This window comes from Thamnophis sirtalis, unplaced genomic scaffold (assembly GCF_051295495.1).
Source record: "Thamnophis sirtalis isolate CommonGarterSnake01/CBP01778 unplaced genomic scaffold, rThaSir2_p1.2 scaffold_12, whole genome shotgun sequence".
Lineage (NCBI taxonomy): Eukaryota > Metazoa > Chordata > Lepidosauria > Squamata > Natricidae > Thamnophis > Thamnophis sirtalis.
The window spans coordinates 63586354-63600522 of NW_028261392.1; the positions used below are offsets into that span (position 1 = coordinate 63586354).

The following is a 14169-nucleotide window of genomic DNA, read 5'->3' on the forward strand; positions in this document are numbered from 1 at the left end:
AAATGACACCTTCATAGTTTAAATAAAATCTGAAAATCTCAGGAAGATAAATTTTATCCTCAATTCCATATTTTTGCCTTTTGCATTACATGGCATGCAAATAGTCTTATCTTAACATACTTGTATCTTGTCTTATAAAACCTTGACATTTTGTTAACCCTTCATAGCTTCACAATAGTGATACAATGAGGGGTTACAAGCTATTGTAAAATACTCTCAGGATGAAATGAAGTCCCTCTGATATAATTTGTCTTTAAGGAAAAAAATAAAGTATCAGAAGAGACGGTATTAGGTGGTATTACTAACCCCATTCCAAAATCAGATTCTATCATTTATTTTATATATCTTGTCTGTTTGTCAAAATAGGGAGGAGTTGATATAATTACTAGTATGCTAGCTGATGTAGGTGGCATGTTTCTAAAAAAGATACTGAAATCTGACTAGTAAATTATTTTTCTTTCTTAGGTAGTATATCATAAACCCCCTTGGACATTAGCAAATGTGTTGGAGTGTTACAAAAAACACTGGATGGCTGTTTTTGGACAATTTATATCAAGAAGCCTTTTTTCAACTATTGAATATCTCTATGTACATCTTTGTAAAGGTAGGAGTGTTTATATTAATACGTGAAATTACTTAGATCAAAAGGGCACAGTCATCAGTAGTAAAAAAATATAAAGCTTGCTTTGTTTTTTATTATTATTGATTATAGTTGGTTGCACAGTCTGCCAGATGTCTAGTCTGGATTTTGCATTTTTGTGCACCTATTGAATCCCTCCCAGGAAGATGGATGTTATAATTTAACAATATCAAAGATACTTCCACAGGATATAAGCCCTAGACTGCGCGCACCACTGCACTCTGCACCAGTTGAAGTTTCCAAATGCTCTTCAAGAACACCCCAGTGTAGTAGTCCACGTGTGAGATGACCAGAGCTTGAATGACTGAGTGCAGAGACTCCTGATCCAGAAAATTTCTACTTATCTTCATTGAGACTATTTCCATCTTGGTTCCTTCAGTTTTCACCATTTTGTCCCCTGCTGGTATGTTTCCCGGGGGTGGCATGTTTGCCATTCCAAACTCCACTGCAGCATCTTGGCTGGACAGTGCCGAACTGCAATTCTATTCCAGATAAGTGTTTTTCCATACAGCTTCAGATCACCCATGTAAAGGAGGTGGGATAACCTGGCAAATGTTTTTGATGTTCAATAGCCACAGTTTGGCCTGTTCAGCATTGTTGACCGTGGAATAAATGCAATGACAAATAGTTGAGGTGAGAGTAAGTCTTCTTGAAACATTCCTCTTTTGAAGCTAACCTCCCCCAGCCCGTCATCATTGCCCAGCAACTCTGTCTTCTATTGTGCTATTGATCCTTGCACAGAGCTTCTGATGTTTCTACTGGTTTCTGTTATTTCTTGGCACTTGAGTCATGTTTCAGGGAGCGGAATGCCTTCTTGTAATCAGTCCAGACCACATTCAAGTTGGTCGTCCTTGTCTTACAATTTTCCAAAGTCATCTTGTCAGTTGGGAGTTGATCTTGTGTGTCTCTCTCTGCTATTCAGGGGGTTTCCTTTCTGTTCAGATGGAAGGAGCTTGTTTTCAACTCGATGCTGTTGGACTGCATCATTTACCACAATAGTTAGAAGTTTAAAAGTTGTTGTTAAGCAGGAATTGGCCTGTAGATGCCTGGTACCGTCCCTCTTGTTGGATTTTTCATTATCAGATCGATTTTGCCATATGTTAACCGGTCTTCAATTTTACCTTCTTACAATATGTTGTTAAAATACTTAGCAATGAGTGTGTGCAGACCAATCAGATATTTCAACCAAAAGCCATACAGTTCATTTGCACCTGGTACTGACCAATGTTTGATCTCCCTTGCCCCTTTCTCTTCTGTTTCTGCTGTTATTACAATATTATTATGTTATGCTGGCATCCTTTAGCCTATGAGGCCTATGATGCCATGAAACTCTTTCTTCTTCTTCCTCTTCTTCCTCCTCTTCTTCCTCCTCTTTCTTCTCCTCTACAGTTTTGTATAACTCAAGGCAGAGTAACAGAAATTAATCCAGTTTTAAGCCTTATAATATAGCAATAGCAATAGCAGTAGACTTATATACCGCTTCATAGGCCTTTCAGGCCTCTCTAAGCGGTTTACAGAGAGTCAGCATATTGCCCCCAACAATCTGGGTCCTCATTTTACCCACCTCGGAAGGATGGAAGGCTGAGTCAACCCTGAGCCGGTGGGATTTGAACCGCTGACCTGCTGATCTAGCAGTAGCCTGCAGTGCTGCTTTTAACCACTGCGCCACCTTGGCTCTTATAATTGTGTAACTCATATTTTAAAAAGTCAATTACACTTGAATAACCGTTTCTATTTAGTATACCATTTCATAGGGATTTAATAATAAAGCAACAAGAATTTTGGATCTGAACAACACTCTTTTCTACTTCCTGTCTCAGGTAAAATAATTGGATATTCAACATTGAGGAATGTCCTCCGGGAGTCAAAAATGTTATTGGAAATGTTCAGTTCAAGATCCACCTATGATGGTTTTCTTTCACGGGCTTTAGCTCAAGTGAATAAATTACTCAAGACGGTTGAAGAGGTAAACCAGGCTAAGTTTTGACAACTCTAGTTCCTTTTAAGTGCATAAATCTGGTTACAAGATTGATGGCATTCACATTTATCATCATTCAAAGGAAAAAGTTAGCTGCGTCTGAATTGTTTCCTTTTAAATGGAAATTAGTGTTGCATTTGCCGTGGATAAACCAAGAACCAAATTTCACTGCTGAATAAAAAGGATTGGCTTCTGTAGTAGCAGCGATGTGTGAAGATACAGGAGGAACCTCCAAGCGTAGAAGTCCTTAGGCTCTGACCCCTCTTGCTTCACACCTTGTGGGTTCCCAACAGAAGACAGATTGGAATAACAGCATGAAGAGAGGGAGGGAAGAGACCCAGATGCTTCTAATATTTCCCTGCTTCCATTCTTAAGTCTGGTATCACTTATGACCAGCACAACCACACCGCCACCATCAATCATTTCTTCTTCCTTTCTTCAGTAAGATAGTCTACTGGCTTCTCTTGTATTCATCCTCTAGTGCAGTGTTTTTCAACCTTGGCAACTTGAAGATGTCTGGACTTCAACTCCCAGAATTCCCCAGCCAGCGAATGCTGGCTGGGGAATTCTGGGAGTTGAAGTCCAGACATCTTCAAGTTGCCAAGGTTGAAAAACACTGCTCTAGTGCAGTGATAGCTAACCTTTTTGTCGTTGTGTGCCGAAAGCGTGCACACGCGCACCCATATTGCACTGTATGCGTGGGGGGGGCCTGTGCTCCCTGTATGCGCATATGCCCATGTGTGCCTCGTGCTCCTCCCACCCCGTGCATGCATGTGTGCCCCCCGTACACCACAACCCCCCATGCATGTGTGCATGAGCCTTTCGCATGCGCCCCCTCGCATGGATATGTGACCCCCCCCCTCGCTGGAAAAGCCCCGAAAACCAGCTGGAAGGCAGGAGGTGCAGACGGTGGAGCTGAGCTGGGTGACGGCTTGCATGCCCACAGAAAGGGCTCTGCATGCTACCTGTGGCACACGTGCCATAGGTTCACCATCACAGCTCTAGTGCCTTCTTTCTCTTCTTGCCTTTTTCTCTGTCCTGGTTGCAAAAAAAATAAGGAAAAGGAGAAAAGCAGCCAAATTTAGAGTTGTTATGATGGAAAGTATCTTGCATCCACAAGCGTATTTTAAATTTAAGAGTTGAGCAGAGGAAGAAAGGGATATCTTGCATTGTCTGAGAGGAGAGAGAGAGAAATATTTTTATAGGTTTGGGTCTGCTCCTGCAATGAGAAAAAATGGCTCCCTCTCAACCAGCTAGAAAGCAGTAGGCACCTAAATTATCTTTCCTCCAAATCCACTACCAACGTATGTATGGTAAAGAGTTCCTTGTTTGGAAATATTTGCTGGAGAAATTTTCAAATATCTCCAGGAGAGCTCTATTTATGAGCCTGGAAATAGAGCAGGTAGAAAAGCTTGCATAGTGAACTAGGACCCGGCTGGAAAATATTCAGTCTTAGAAAATCACTATTATGATTTTATAAAATTATTATATTTTTAGAATTTGAAAATATTTGCTATTGCCATTTTTCTCTGTTAAGTTTTATTAATTTTAGATTTTAAATTGCATTGTGAACTGCCCATGTATAATTTATGAAACTATATATAAATATTTCAAATCACCAGTGAAGAAAAACTGAGTTACATCTTTTTTGTGAAGGCAGAAGGAAACAAAACTTCTTGAGTTTGTTATTAACATGATGATTATGTGGCATTCCTCAAATATTTTTAATTGACAGCTGCACATTTACATATATGCAGTACTCTTACCGCTTGTTTCTTGTGTTTTCCTAAGATGGAGTCAAGTATAGGAGAAAATTCTAAAGATACCTTGAAATCTAATTTGGGAAATGATACCTGTGAAAAAATGGAAGATGTGATTTTGTCAGAACACACTCAGACAGGAGATAAGTGTCCATTAACAGAGCCCTCAGCACAAGAAAATAGACATAAGGAAATTTGGTCCGTCCTTGAAAATGTATGGAACAGAATCAATGTGTTCAGGTACCATTTGCTAAAGCAATATTTACTAAAACAAACCAGTATCCTTTTAAATAAAATCTAATGTAAAATTTTCCTTACAGGATTTAAAAAGTCCATGTGTGTCATGTATTCTAGCAAACATGCTCCACTGCTGAGCATGAACTGTGAATTCTTTGTGGGTGGGACCTGCCTAATATTTTCTTCTATAATTTAGTAAAGTGCCAGGTAAAGGAATGGCACTGTATCAATAATATTTCTACATATCGTGTTGCCACCAATAGTCTGCATATTCACTCAGATAATATTAACTAGTTTTAGAAACCATCTTGAAAGCAGCCGCTTCCTTCTGAGTAAGTCTCTGCACCAGAGTATGACACAGGGCTCAGTAGATCCTGTGTCTGCAGATTCAGGACCTACTAAGCAAAGAATGACAAAATGACAAAAAAACAAACAAACAGAGAATGACAAAAATAAGCTTACAGCGAAAACACTTGCTAGATTACCCTTATTAGGGCGCTGTATACCGAACCCCTCATTCTTATGAACCAACTAGTACTCAGCTCATTACCCAGGCAGAGGAAGGGAGCTGGTTTCTCATGCTGGAAAGCCTTTCTTAGAAAGGGGTCAGTGACTTCTCAGCTAAGGATTTGCTTATATGTGCACAGTTGAATCTAAAACCACTGCTTCCAGATTCGTTTACTTTTTGATTGGCTATTTTGAGTTTTACTTTGAATTTTGGGTTTGGACTGCTGAAACTCTAAATTGTCTTTCTCTTTTTTTCCCCAAATCCCTATCCTTGACTACACAGGGGACCAGGAAGAATAAACTTCAGCGCCAACCATTGGGGGCTTTCCCTCACTTATATCTACTATAGCACAAACGTGCCCTGGCAATATGCCATCATTAAAATATTTCCCTTCTCCTAGACACTTTGTTTTGACTGGAATCTTAAAGTATGTGATATTGTTTAGGCCTTGTCACTTAATACTTTGGAGGGAAGTCTCTTGACTGCTGTGATTTAGACAGAGGTGATAATGTTGGGTTAGGGATCATCAATCTCATGTCTGAATACAGTAGTTTTTGGCAAATTTGGTGTGATTGGATTGGAGTGGGGGAAAATGAGTCCATGTTAATGTGAAATTAATTTTTTAACATTGCTTTTTTTTTTTTAGTTTTGAAATTTTCCAAAAAGTAGACCTTAATGCAATACCCCAAACTTCGAATATGTCTTCATTTCAAGAAGCTTTTATGGGGCTGCAGAAATTAATGGGCACAGTGAATGAAATTCTTGCTGGAATTCAGCAGTGAGTATCCATGAACTGAACAGTGTGTGTGGCTCTGATATAATCTAGTGTTTTCTGGGATCAGGTTAGGTTTTAGAATCTAAACTTCTTATCTAACTTTATATGTGTATAAAATTGTTGGATAAGGGACTATGCTATAACATTTTTAACATTTAATTTTCTCTCTCTCTTTTTTCCTAGAGTCTTAGTGCCAAATAGTAGCTTTCAAGATGTTTGGGCCTTGTATAGATTCTTAACTAATAATGAGGTGAGTTATTTAACTTTCAAGTGTTTGATATGTTTGTTGTTGTTAAATTGTTTATGATAGAAAAGACAGAAATTTTGGATAAAGATTTCAAAGAAGTCTGGTACACATTTTTAAAAAAAATTAAGGTTCAATGTATGTACTTGAAAAGGCCTACACCATAACCTAAATGCACTTCACTCTCTGTATTATGCATTTGTTGAATATATTGTGCCTGTTGGATTGTAGTCTAATGAAAGTGCCATTTTGGTTATCAAGTCATAAATGGGTCAGGGTTGGTGACTCATTCGTGGTACAAAGTACCCTCGAATTTGACAAGACAAAATTATTAATCATTTGGGCAAGGTTAATCAGAAAAATAAGTACTTTAAATATGCAAAACTTAGAGCACCCATTTTGCTCTGAATGATTACATTAAATTCCCTCTTATATGACTTCAGAATATGACAGGCCATATCTTCTGTGTTCAAATAAAAAAATGTTCTCTCCCAATGTCCCTTGGGTACAAAAGAGTTGCTCTGGTTCAAACAGAGCAAAAATATATGGGGAGAAAGTTACATAGTTACATAGTAATTAATAAAATGCATGTCTGGCTTAGCACTGATTTACTAGTCAAAGCTGTAGGAGAAGAGTAGGCAGAGTTAAACTTGTCATCAGTTTAGAGTCCTTGCATTGCCACAAATGACCAAATTGCCCCCCTCCCTGAATTCCATTGACTTCTATCTAGCGCCAATTTAGTGCTGACTGTTACTAGACTAGATTCTTGTGTATAGGTTTGAATAAATCTGTGCTGCAACTTAACACATGGCCCTGTTCCTTCACACCTGACCAAAGCTTATATGAGATCCTCCCACAACCTTGATTAAGCCATTCTTTTCCCACTGCAAACAGCATTTGCACCTGCATTAAGATTATCAGAAAGGGGAAGCTTTCTCAAACCCTCGGGGTTCGCGAAAATTGTCTTCCATCAAATTCTTTTGCTGCAGCAATTCTTTTGCTGCAGCAAATTCTACAGCAATGTTTCTCAACCTTGGCGACTTTCAGTCCTGTGGACTTCAACTCCGAGAATCCCCCAGCCAGCTATGCTGGCTGGGGGATTCTAGGAGTTGAAGTCCACAGGACTGAAAGTCGCCAAGGTTGAGAAACACTGGTCTATAGTGTTAATACTGGTATAAGATCTGTGGGCCAGTTCATAGTAGTTAATTTTTTAACAAATCTGAAGCTTTTATTTGCTTTTATTACAGCAACAAACAATTCCCAGTATATAACATTAGTATTTGAGAATGACTTTTCCTACATTAGTAAGTTGATGTCTTTTCAATTCATAGGTAAATAATAGTACAAAATTTACTGCTGAGGAACTTTATGACTGTATTTCCCAAGAAATATATAGGTAAGCTTTTTTTTTTTTAAGGAACAAAAATAAAGCAATACTAAATGTTTTTCATAACCTTCCCCTGCAGCAGCCTATGCAAAATCTGTTTTTGTTAATCCTATCGCTTTGAGTTCAAGTAGCATTTTAACAAGCATTTAAAAGGCTATAATCATTTTTAATTAGATACCTCTTGCTTGCTTATTTGTTTGTTTGTTTGTTTAATTAATTATTTATTTATTGAATTTATATACATTTCCCAAGACTGTTTCAGAGAAGTAACCAGTTTGTTATGCTTATCAAATAACCTGATTCCTTTTCAAGTTCATGGTGGTATATTGACCTAAATTAGCAAAGAATTAGCAACTTTTTTATGTTTACTGTGCAGATGCTTTGGAGCATTAGAAGTAGCCTCGGCATACTACTGTAATGGAGCTACTTCACAGTCATTAAGTGAATTACATAGGCAATAAGCAAACTTCTTGGGCATTAAGTGAACATGGGTATTAAGCAAATCCCCTGGATGTTAAATCAACCAATGGTTCACTATGAGTGCAGTTTTGCCAAAAAAGCAAACAAACCCAAACCCAGAAATAAGTACTGGTTTTTAGCAAAGCAATTGTAATATGCCGTCATGTGACTGCAGGGTGGTACAAATGGCCATAAATGTGGCCGTGATGCTGACTGCCCGAAGTTCGATCACATGACAGAGGAGGAGAGAGCCCAGCTATCCAAAGTACGCAAGATCTGTAGAACACGTTTTTTGAAAGATATGGATAGCTTCATATTGAAAGTAACATTCCTCCAGGTATAACATGCTACTTACAGCTTTAAAGGCTATAAGGAGTACCGTATTTTTCAGAGTATAAGACGCACCGGAGTATGATGCACCAAGGTTTCGAAGAAGCAAATAAAAAAAAAGTTTTTGCACTCTGCAAACCTTTCACAAAAACAAGCCTCCCCCCCCCCAAAAAAAGGGCATGAATAGCCCTTAGGAGGTTTGTAGAGTATTCCTGGAGGGGTGGGGGCAAAAACGAGCAAAAAATGGGCCATTTTTTGCTCCTTTCTGCTCTTCCCAGCCCCCAAGACCTCTCTAAAAGCCTCCTACAAGCTACGCACGGCCATTTTGGTGAAGGTTTAGCATTTCAGGAGGCAAAAAAATGCTGTATTCAGCGTATAAGACTCACCCAGATTTTCAGTCTCTTTTTTGAGGGGAAAAAGTGCATCTTATACTCCGAAAAATATGGTACTTTAAGTCAATACTCACAATGGAAGCTAGTGCAACCCTTAGAAGAAAATAATCTTGTGCATTTTGAAAAACTGCTATAGAAAGTCATAGAAGAGGGGACTAGGCAAGGCTTAGCAGACTGCACTTTTTTTCTCATTTCTTCATTTTCTCATTTCCTCCCCAGAACACGGTTATCAGTTGGATATGGCCAGCTAATTCAACTGGAACTTATTGTTAGGCAGCGCTATCAATCAGTCCTTTTAGAAATCAAGAACAGAGGATGGCTCTAACTCCTTCAATTAACTGAAACACTTGAAAGACTGGTTTTCTTTTCACCTAGCAAAATAAACCTATGATCCAGCTCCCTAAAAAAGTTTAAACTTCTGTAATTTATTGGTCTTTTTTGCTGTTTTTAGCAACTTTGTTTGATGATCACACTTAAAGAAACATTAATCCATGGTTTGGCCTTATTTGTATATATGTATATGTGTTTGTGTTTCTACTTCCTGGAGGACGACAGAGTTAGAACTGGTGAAGGGATTTCTAAATCTCCCTGAAATATTAGCTTTTACTCCTCATGTAAATCACCACTTTACAGGTGAGATATTTTTTAAATCTGTATATTATCCATTCCGAGAGCAATATTCTAATGGCAATGACATAGCTCTACCCCTCTCCTTACCTAGCATATCATAACTTGGAGTTGAGTTGTGCAGACATTTTGATCATGAAGCTTACATATGAAGTTATGTATATTTTATTAGCCCATTCCCTGTTCTTTTTACAGTAAAAATCTCTTAAATCTGTTTGCTATTTTTTGATGAATTCTGTTGTTACTTTTTCACTGGTATCATTTGTCATGTTTTAGTGGAAGGAGATTCCATACTACTCAATACATAATGCCCATCTGCCTGCTTCTCTTGACCTACTGAATTTGTAGCTGCCATAACTACAGTTTCTTGAAATCCCCTCTTCCTTCCACCTCAATCACCAAAAGCTCACTCAAAAACTGCAGAAATTAGACATCAAATGTTATGGCTATGGGAACTATGCAACCATATAGCACTGGTCAAGAGACAGGGAGAAGGAAAACAGGTGATCTCAGTGGATGCTCATGGCAAGCTGCGGCTTGCATTCCTCTCCTCCTGTCCATTGTAAAGTTCTTACATTGGGACAAAATGGAATTCTTGTGGCCAATTTATCGTCATCTACTCAGCATTACTAATTATCCAAATAATTGTTGTGCCTTTGTGTGGAAAGATGTCCATATGCCCAGGAATCATGAGTGAATGTGCAAAAGATTCTGTTCCATCACCCAGAATAAAACACGATTATATAATTGCAAGCATTTTTGCTACTTTTACAAGAGAAAAGTTTCTACCTGACCGGAAACCAACTTTGTATGCTAGCAATGGAGGGAAGGTTTCAAGGTAGTAGAGGGGGGAAAAGTGTTTAATTTGTGCATGTCTCTTTTTACGGTAAAAATGTCTTAAATCTGTTTGCTATTTTTTGTTGAATTCTGTTCTGGTATCATTTGTCATGTTTTAATGGAAGGAGATTCCATACTACTATATATTCATTTCAAACATTTTAATTTCAAATTTAGATTAAAAATGTTGCCAAGGAAGACGTACATTTGATTGTTTCACTTGAGAGCCCATTTATGGATATGTGCTCAGAATGTGTTTTATGAAGTTCTAAGTATGCAAATAAGTTACAGCTACCCCCTTGATTTCTGTAGAGCTAAGTATTGTCATTCTATAAATGTTTAATTACAGTTGGATTCCTGTGCTGATATTTCAGAGCATCCACTACATCAGGGATGTCAAAACTCATGGCATCATGGCATCGTCATGTGACGTATCAGGACTTTTTCCCCCCTTTGCTAAACTGGGAATGGCCAGCGCATGACCTACCTGGCCCGTGGGCCTCTAGTTTGACAGCCACGCACTACATGTAACTTGGAATAGAAATCAATAATGTTTCATTGGAGAATCAACCACGGGTAAATGGAAGTAAATAAAGACTTGAGGCTTATTTACAGTAATTTAATATAGTTTATAATATCTGGAAATAGGTCAGAATAGTCAGGAGGAACAGAAACGGGGGAACCAATTCCATTTGGTGAGGAAACCTTAAATATTGTTTTTGAAAGCAAGTCCCAATTATCTTAATACACTAAATTACATAGATAGAAATAATATCCTAGACATGTAAAAAAATAACTTGTCTTTTAAACATATAAGGACCTAGTGCCTTTCACTATAATTCTCATTGGCCCAACCAGCACAGACCATAGTTAAGAATTATCAGGGTTGTAGTATTAGAAAGGCAGTATCTTGGGCAGTTATCAAAAACATGCATTATTGAGTAATATAATATGAAGGGCCATATAAACCCCCAATTTTTCATTCATCCCTTTCACTTGGATTGATCCGACCACTAGATGCGATCATGTTGAAATTACAACATATATTTACAAAAGATTAATTGATCTATTTTTATAAGCATAGAAAGGTATGAGTATTTTGAAATTTTCAGAATAAGTTTTTAGATTTTATTACCTGATAATCCATATATTCACATACTGATTTAAAATTGGTACTATTGGATGATAAAATGTTGATAATCTCTAGGAATGAGATCCAAAGTTAAATTATTTTAAACCTAGAATTGACGTTGTTATAAAATCACTGGATAAAGTTAGAACATCTTATGTAGTTCTTCCACTTAAAACGATTTATTCCAGCCACTTGAAACATATGGTTGATTATTTTTTTTTAATATTAAAGTTTTAGTTTTAAGCTCAGAGTGTCATCATAGTGTAGTTATACCAACATTCCACAAGAAAAGGCTCTGATAATCACAGAATATATTATGAGGAAAAGGAAGAATGCTTTCAGGATTTTCAACTTGTTTTTCAACAGCCTCTTCTGTTTTGAATACATACAGTATTGCAGAATCGTGGAAAATCATGATATGAAATTCTGTTATTGAATTATTCAGCTTCATAGATTGTTTTTAGCTTTCTCGCCACATGAGAGAATTCCTTTTGAATGGAATATTATTAGGCAAAGATTAATAATTTTACGTAATTAAAGTCCTTGGAGAGTTTAAGATGTTTCTTAACTTTAACTACGAGATAATTGCATTTGTCTTGGGAATAATGATCAAAAGCAATCCATCATTTAGATGTTCACATTTCAAAAATGGATAGTCAATTCTTGTCTACCTATTCCACCTTCTTTAAATGTTATGCCATTGGGAGAGATCGCAATATTGAAAAGGCATTTAAAGCAAATGGATGTAATTGAGATTAAGTTGCAGACAGTATAAATAGAGTTATAAACTGGGAGACCGTGAGTTCTAGTCAGTGATGGGATCCTACTGGTTCAGACCAGTTCGGCCGAACCAGTAGTGGTTTGGTGGCCTGAGTTGCTGAAACCAGCAGTGACTCAGGCCTGCCATGCCCCCGAACTGGTTCTCCAGGGGCCACCGTAGATGCCACCATCTTTTTTCTTCACTTCTGCACATTCACAGAAGAATTTTTATTGCACTGCGTATCAAGCACGCATCAAACATGTTTTCCACGTTGACTTATTTATAAAAATATAAATAATAAAATAGAATAATAAAATAAATTTCAGAAAGTCTTTTCTATCCCAGAGAAATCATGCAGCAAACAAAAAGAATGGCTATTTAAAGGTATAAATGTTACTTGATACATATCTAAAAAATGTGAAAGGTGTTATTAAAGTTACTGTATTCTTTACAGTATCTTTATCCTCAAGCTCCCCTATTTTGCTAATAAATGGCCTGAGTTTGACAGGTTTTGAGGAGCACGATGCAATACAAACTTGTACAATTTTCTTGGTTTCTATAAAGAGGAACGTTTTTTTCCCTATTTTTAACTATTTCACTTATTTATTTATTTTTGTGTGTGTTGTAAATGTGTTTTTATTTTCCTTTTTCATTTCGTACAGTCACATATATACTGTGCATAACCGGGGCCATATAACATTAAACAATAAACACAGCCATTCCTCTTGTCAATAATACCCCCCAAAATAGAAACCCAATGTACCTCTTCGACCCTCCATACACCCTTTCTTTCGCCCCCCTCCAACTTTCCTTCTTCCCTCCATCATTCCCCTCTACCCTACTTCCCCTCCCCCTCTACCTCTCCTCTCTCCCGATACACTCCCTCCCTCCCTTCTCACCCTCCCTCCCGTCCTCTCTCCCACCCTCTCTCCCCCTCTTTCTTCTGTCCCTCTACTCCTCCCTTCGGTGTATTTCTACTATCTATTAATATATTCAGCTTGTCCTATTTTTACACTGGAATTAAAGAGCAACAGTATACAAGTGCAGTCGCGTTACTTTAAAATCTAACACATACTATATATCTATATATTTATACTATATATCCCCCCTCCCCCCCTCCCCTCTAACCCCCCACCTCCCTTGTTATTTCACTTATTTTTGATTCAAGATACATATCTTGTGGATTTCCTACTATAACTTGGCAGAAAATCTTGCCATAGCTTTGATCGATGGATAGATGCAAGGCACGAGGGGGGTGGGGGGAGAAAGATATACTTTCTCAATAAGCTGGTATTGTGTTCAGGAACATGTGCACAGAATAGGAGAACAGAGTTTTTGAAATTCACCCGTCCCTGCCTGCTCTCTTTCTGACTGGTGTATATAGTCTCTTGAGTTGGAAGCCTCCATCCTTTGTAGGAGCATTTGGCAGTTTCAATTGGTCAGCTCACTATGCCAGCAGGGTATCTGATAACTCATAGGACATACATATTTTTTTTAAAAAAATTTCAAAAAAAGATTTTATTGGTAAAAAGAAAATACAACATCCATAACTTGTAAAAAACAATACAACTACATTTCGAGATATTCCCACGCTATCAAATCATTATAAACATCAAAGGTTAGGTATCTTATTCCTTCCCTCCCTCGTCTCTTCCCTCATTTACCCTTTTCTTCCCTCCCCCCCCTTACTTCCTTCTCCCCTGCCTTCCCTCCTTTCTTTTCTCCTTTCCTCCTTTCCTTCCCCCTCCTTTCCCTCCCTCGATCCCCCCCTCCTTCTCACATACCTTCCCTCCTTCCCTTCCTCCTTCCCTCCTCCTTCCTTTTCTCTTAATCTCCCTCCTTTCCTCCCTCCTTCCTTTCAACTCTCCTTCTCTCTTTCTTTCCCTCCCTCTTTCCCTCTTTACTACCCTCTCCTCTTCCCTCCCTCCTTCCTCCCCCAGTTTCTTCTCTTTCTTCTCTCCTTCTTTCTTCCCACCTTCTTTCCCTTCTCTTCTTTCTCTTCCTCCTCTTTATCCTTCCCCCCTTCTTCTGCCTTTCCTGTTCCTCTCCTTTCTCCTCTCCATCCTGACTTCCCTACTGTCCTCCTTCCCTCCGCTCTAACCT

At 38.2% G+C, this 14169-nt stretch overlaps 1 protein-coding gene across 1 annotated transcript in view; it reads left to right on the forward strand.

Annotated features, from left to right (window-relative positions):
- Window positions 1–9570, forward strand: part of SWT1 (SWT1 RNA endoribonuclease homolog) — a 28701-nt gene extending 19131 nt beyond the window's left edge. The window contains exons 13-19 of the mRNA XM_087726166.1: window positions 466–604; window positions 2461–2606; window positions 4410–4618; window positions 5770–5901; window positions 6082–6148; window positions 7474–7538; window positions 8930–9570. Of these exons, the coding sequence (XP_087582292.1) occupies window positions 466–604; window positions 2461–2606; window positions 4410–4618; window positions 5770–5901; window positions 6082–6148; window positions 7474–7538; window positions 8930–9035 (864 nt within the window). The 3' untranslated portion in view covers window positions 9036–9570. The remainder of the gene's footprint in view (window positions 1–465; window positions 605–2460; window positions 2607–4409; window positions 4619–5769; window positions 5902–6081; window positions 6149–7473; window positions 7539–8929) is intronic.
- Window positions 9571–14169: the final 4599 nt, after the last annotated feature.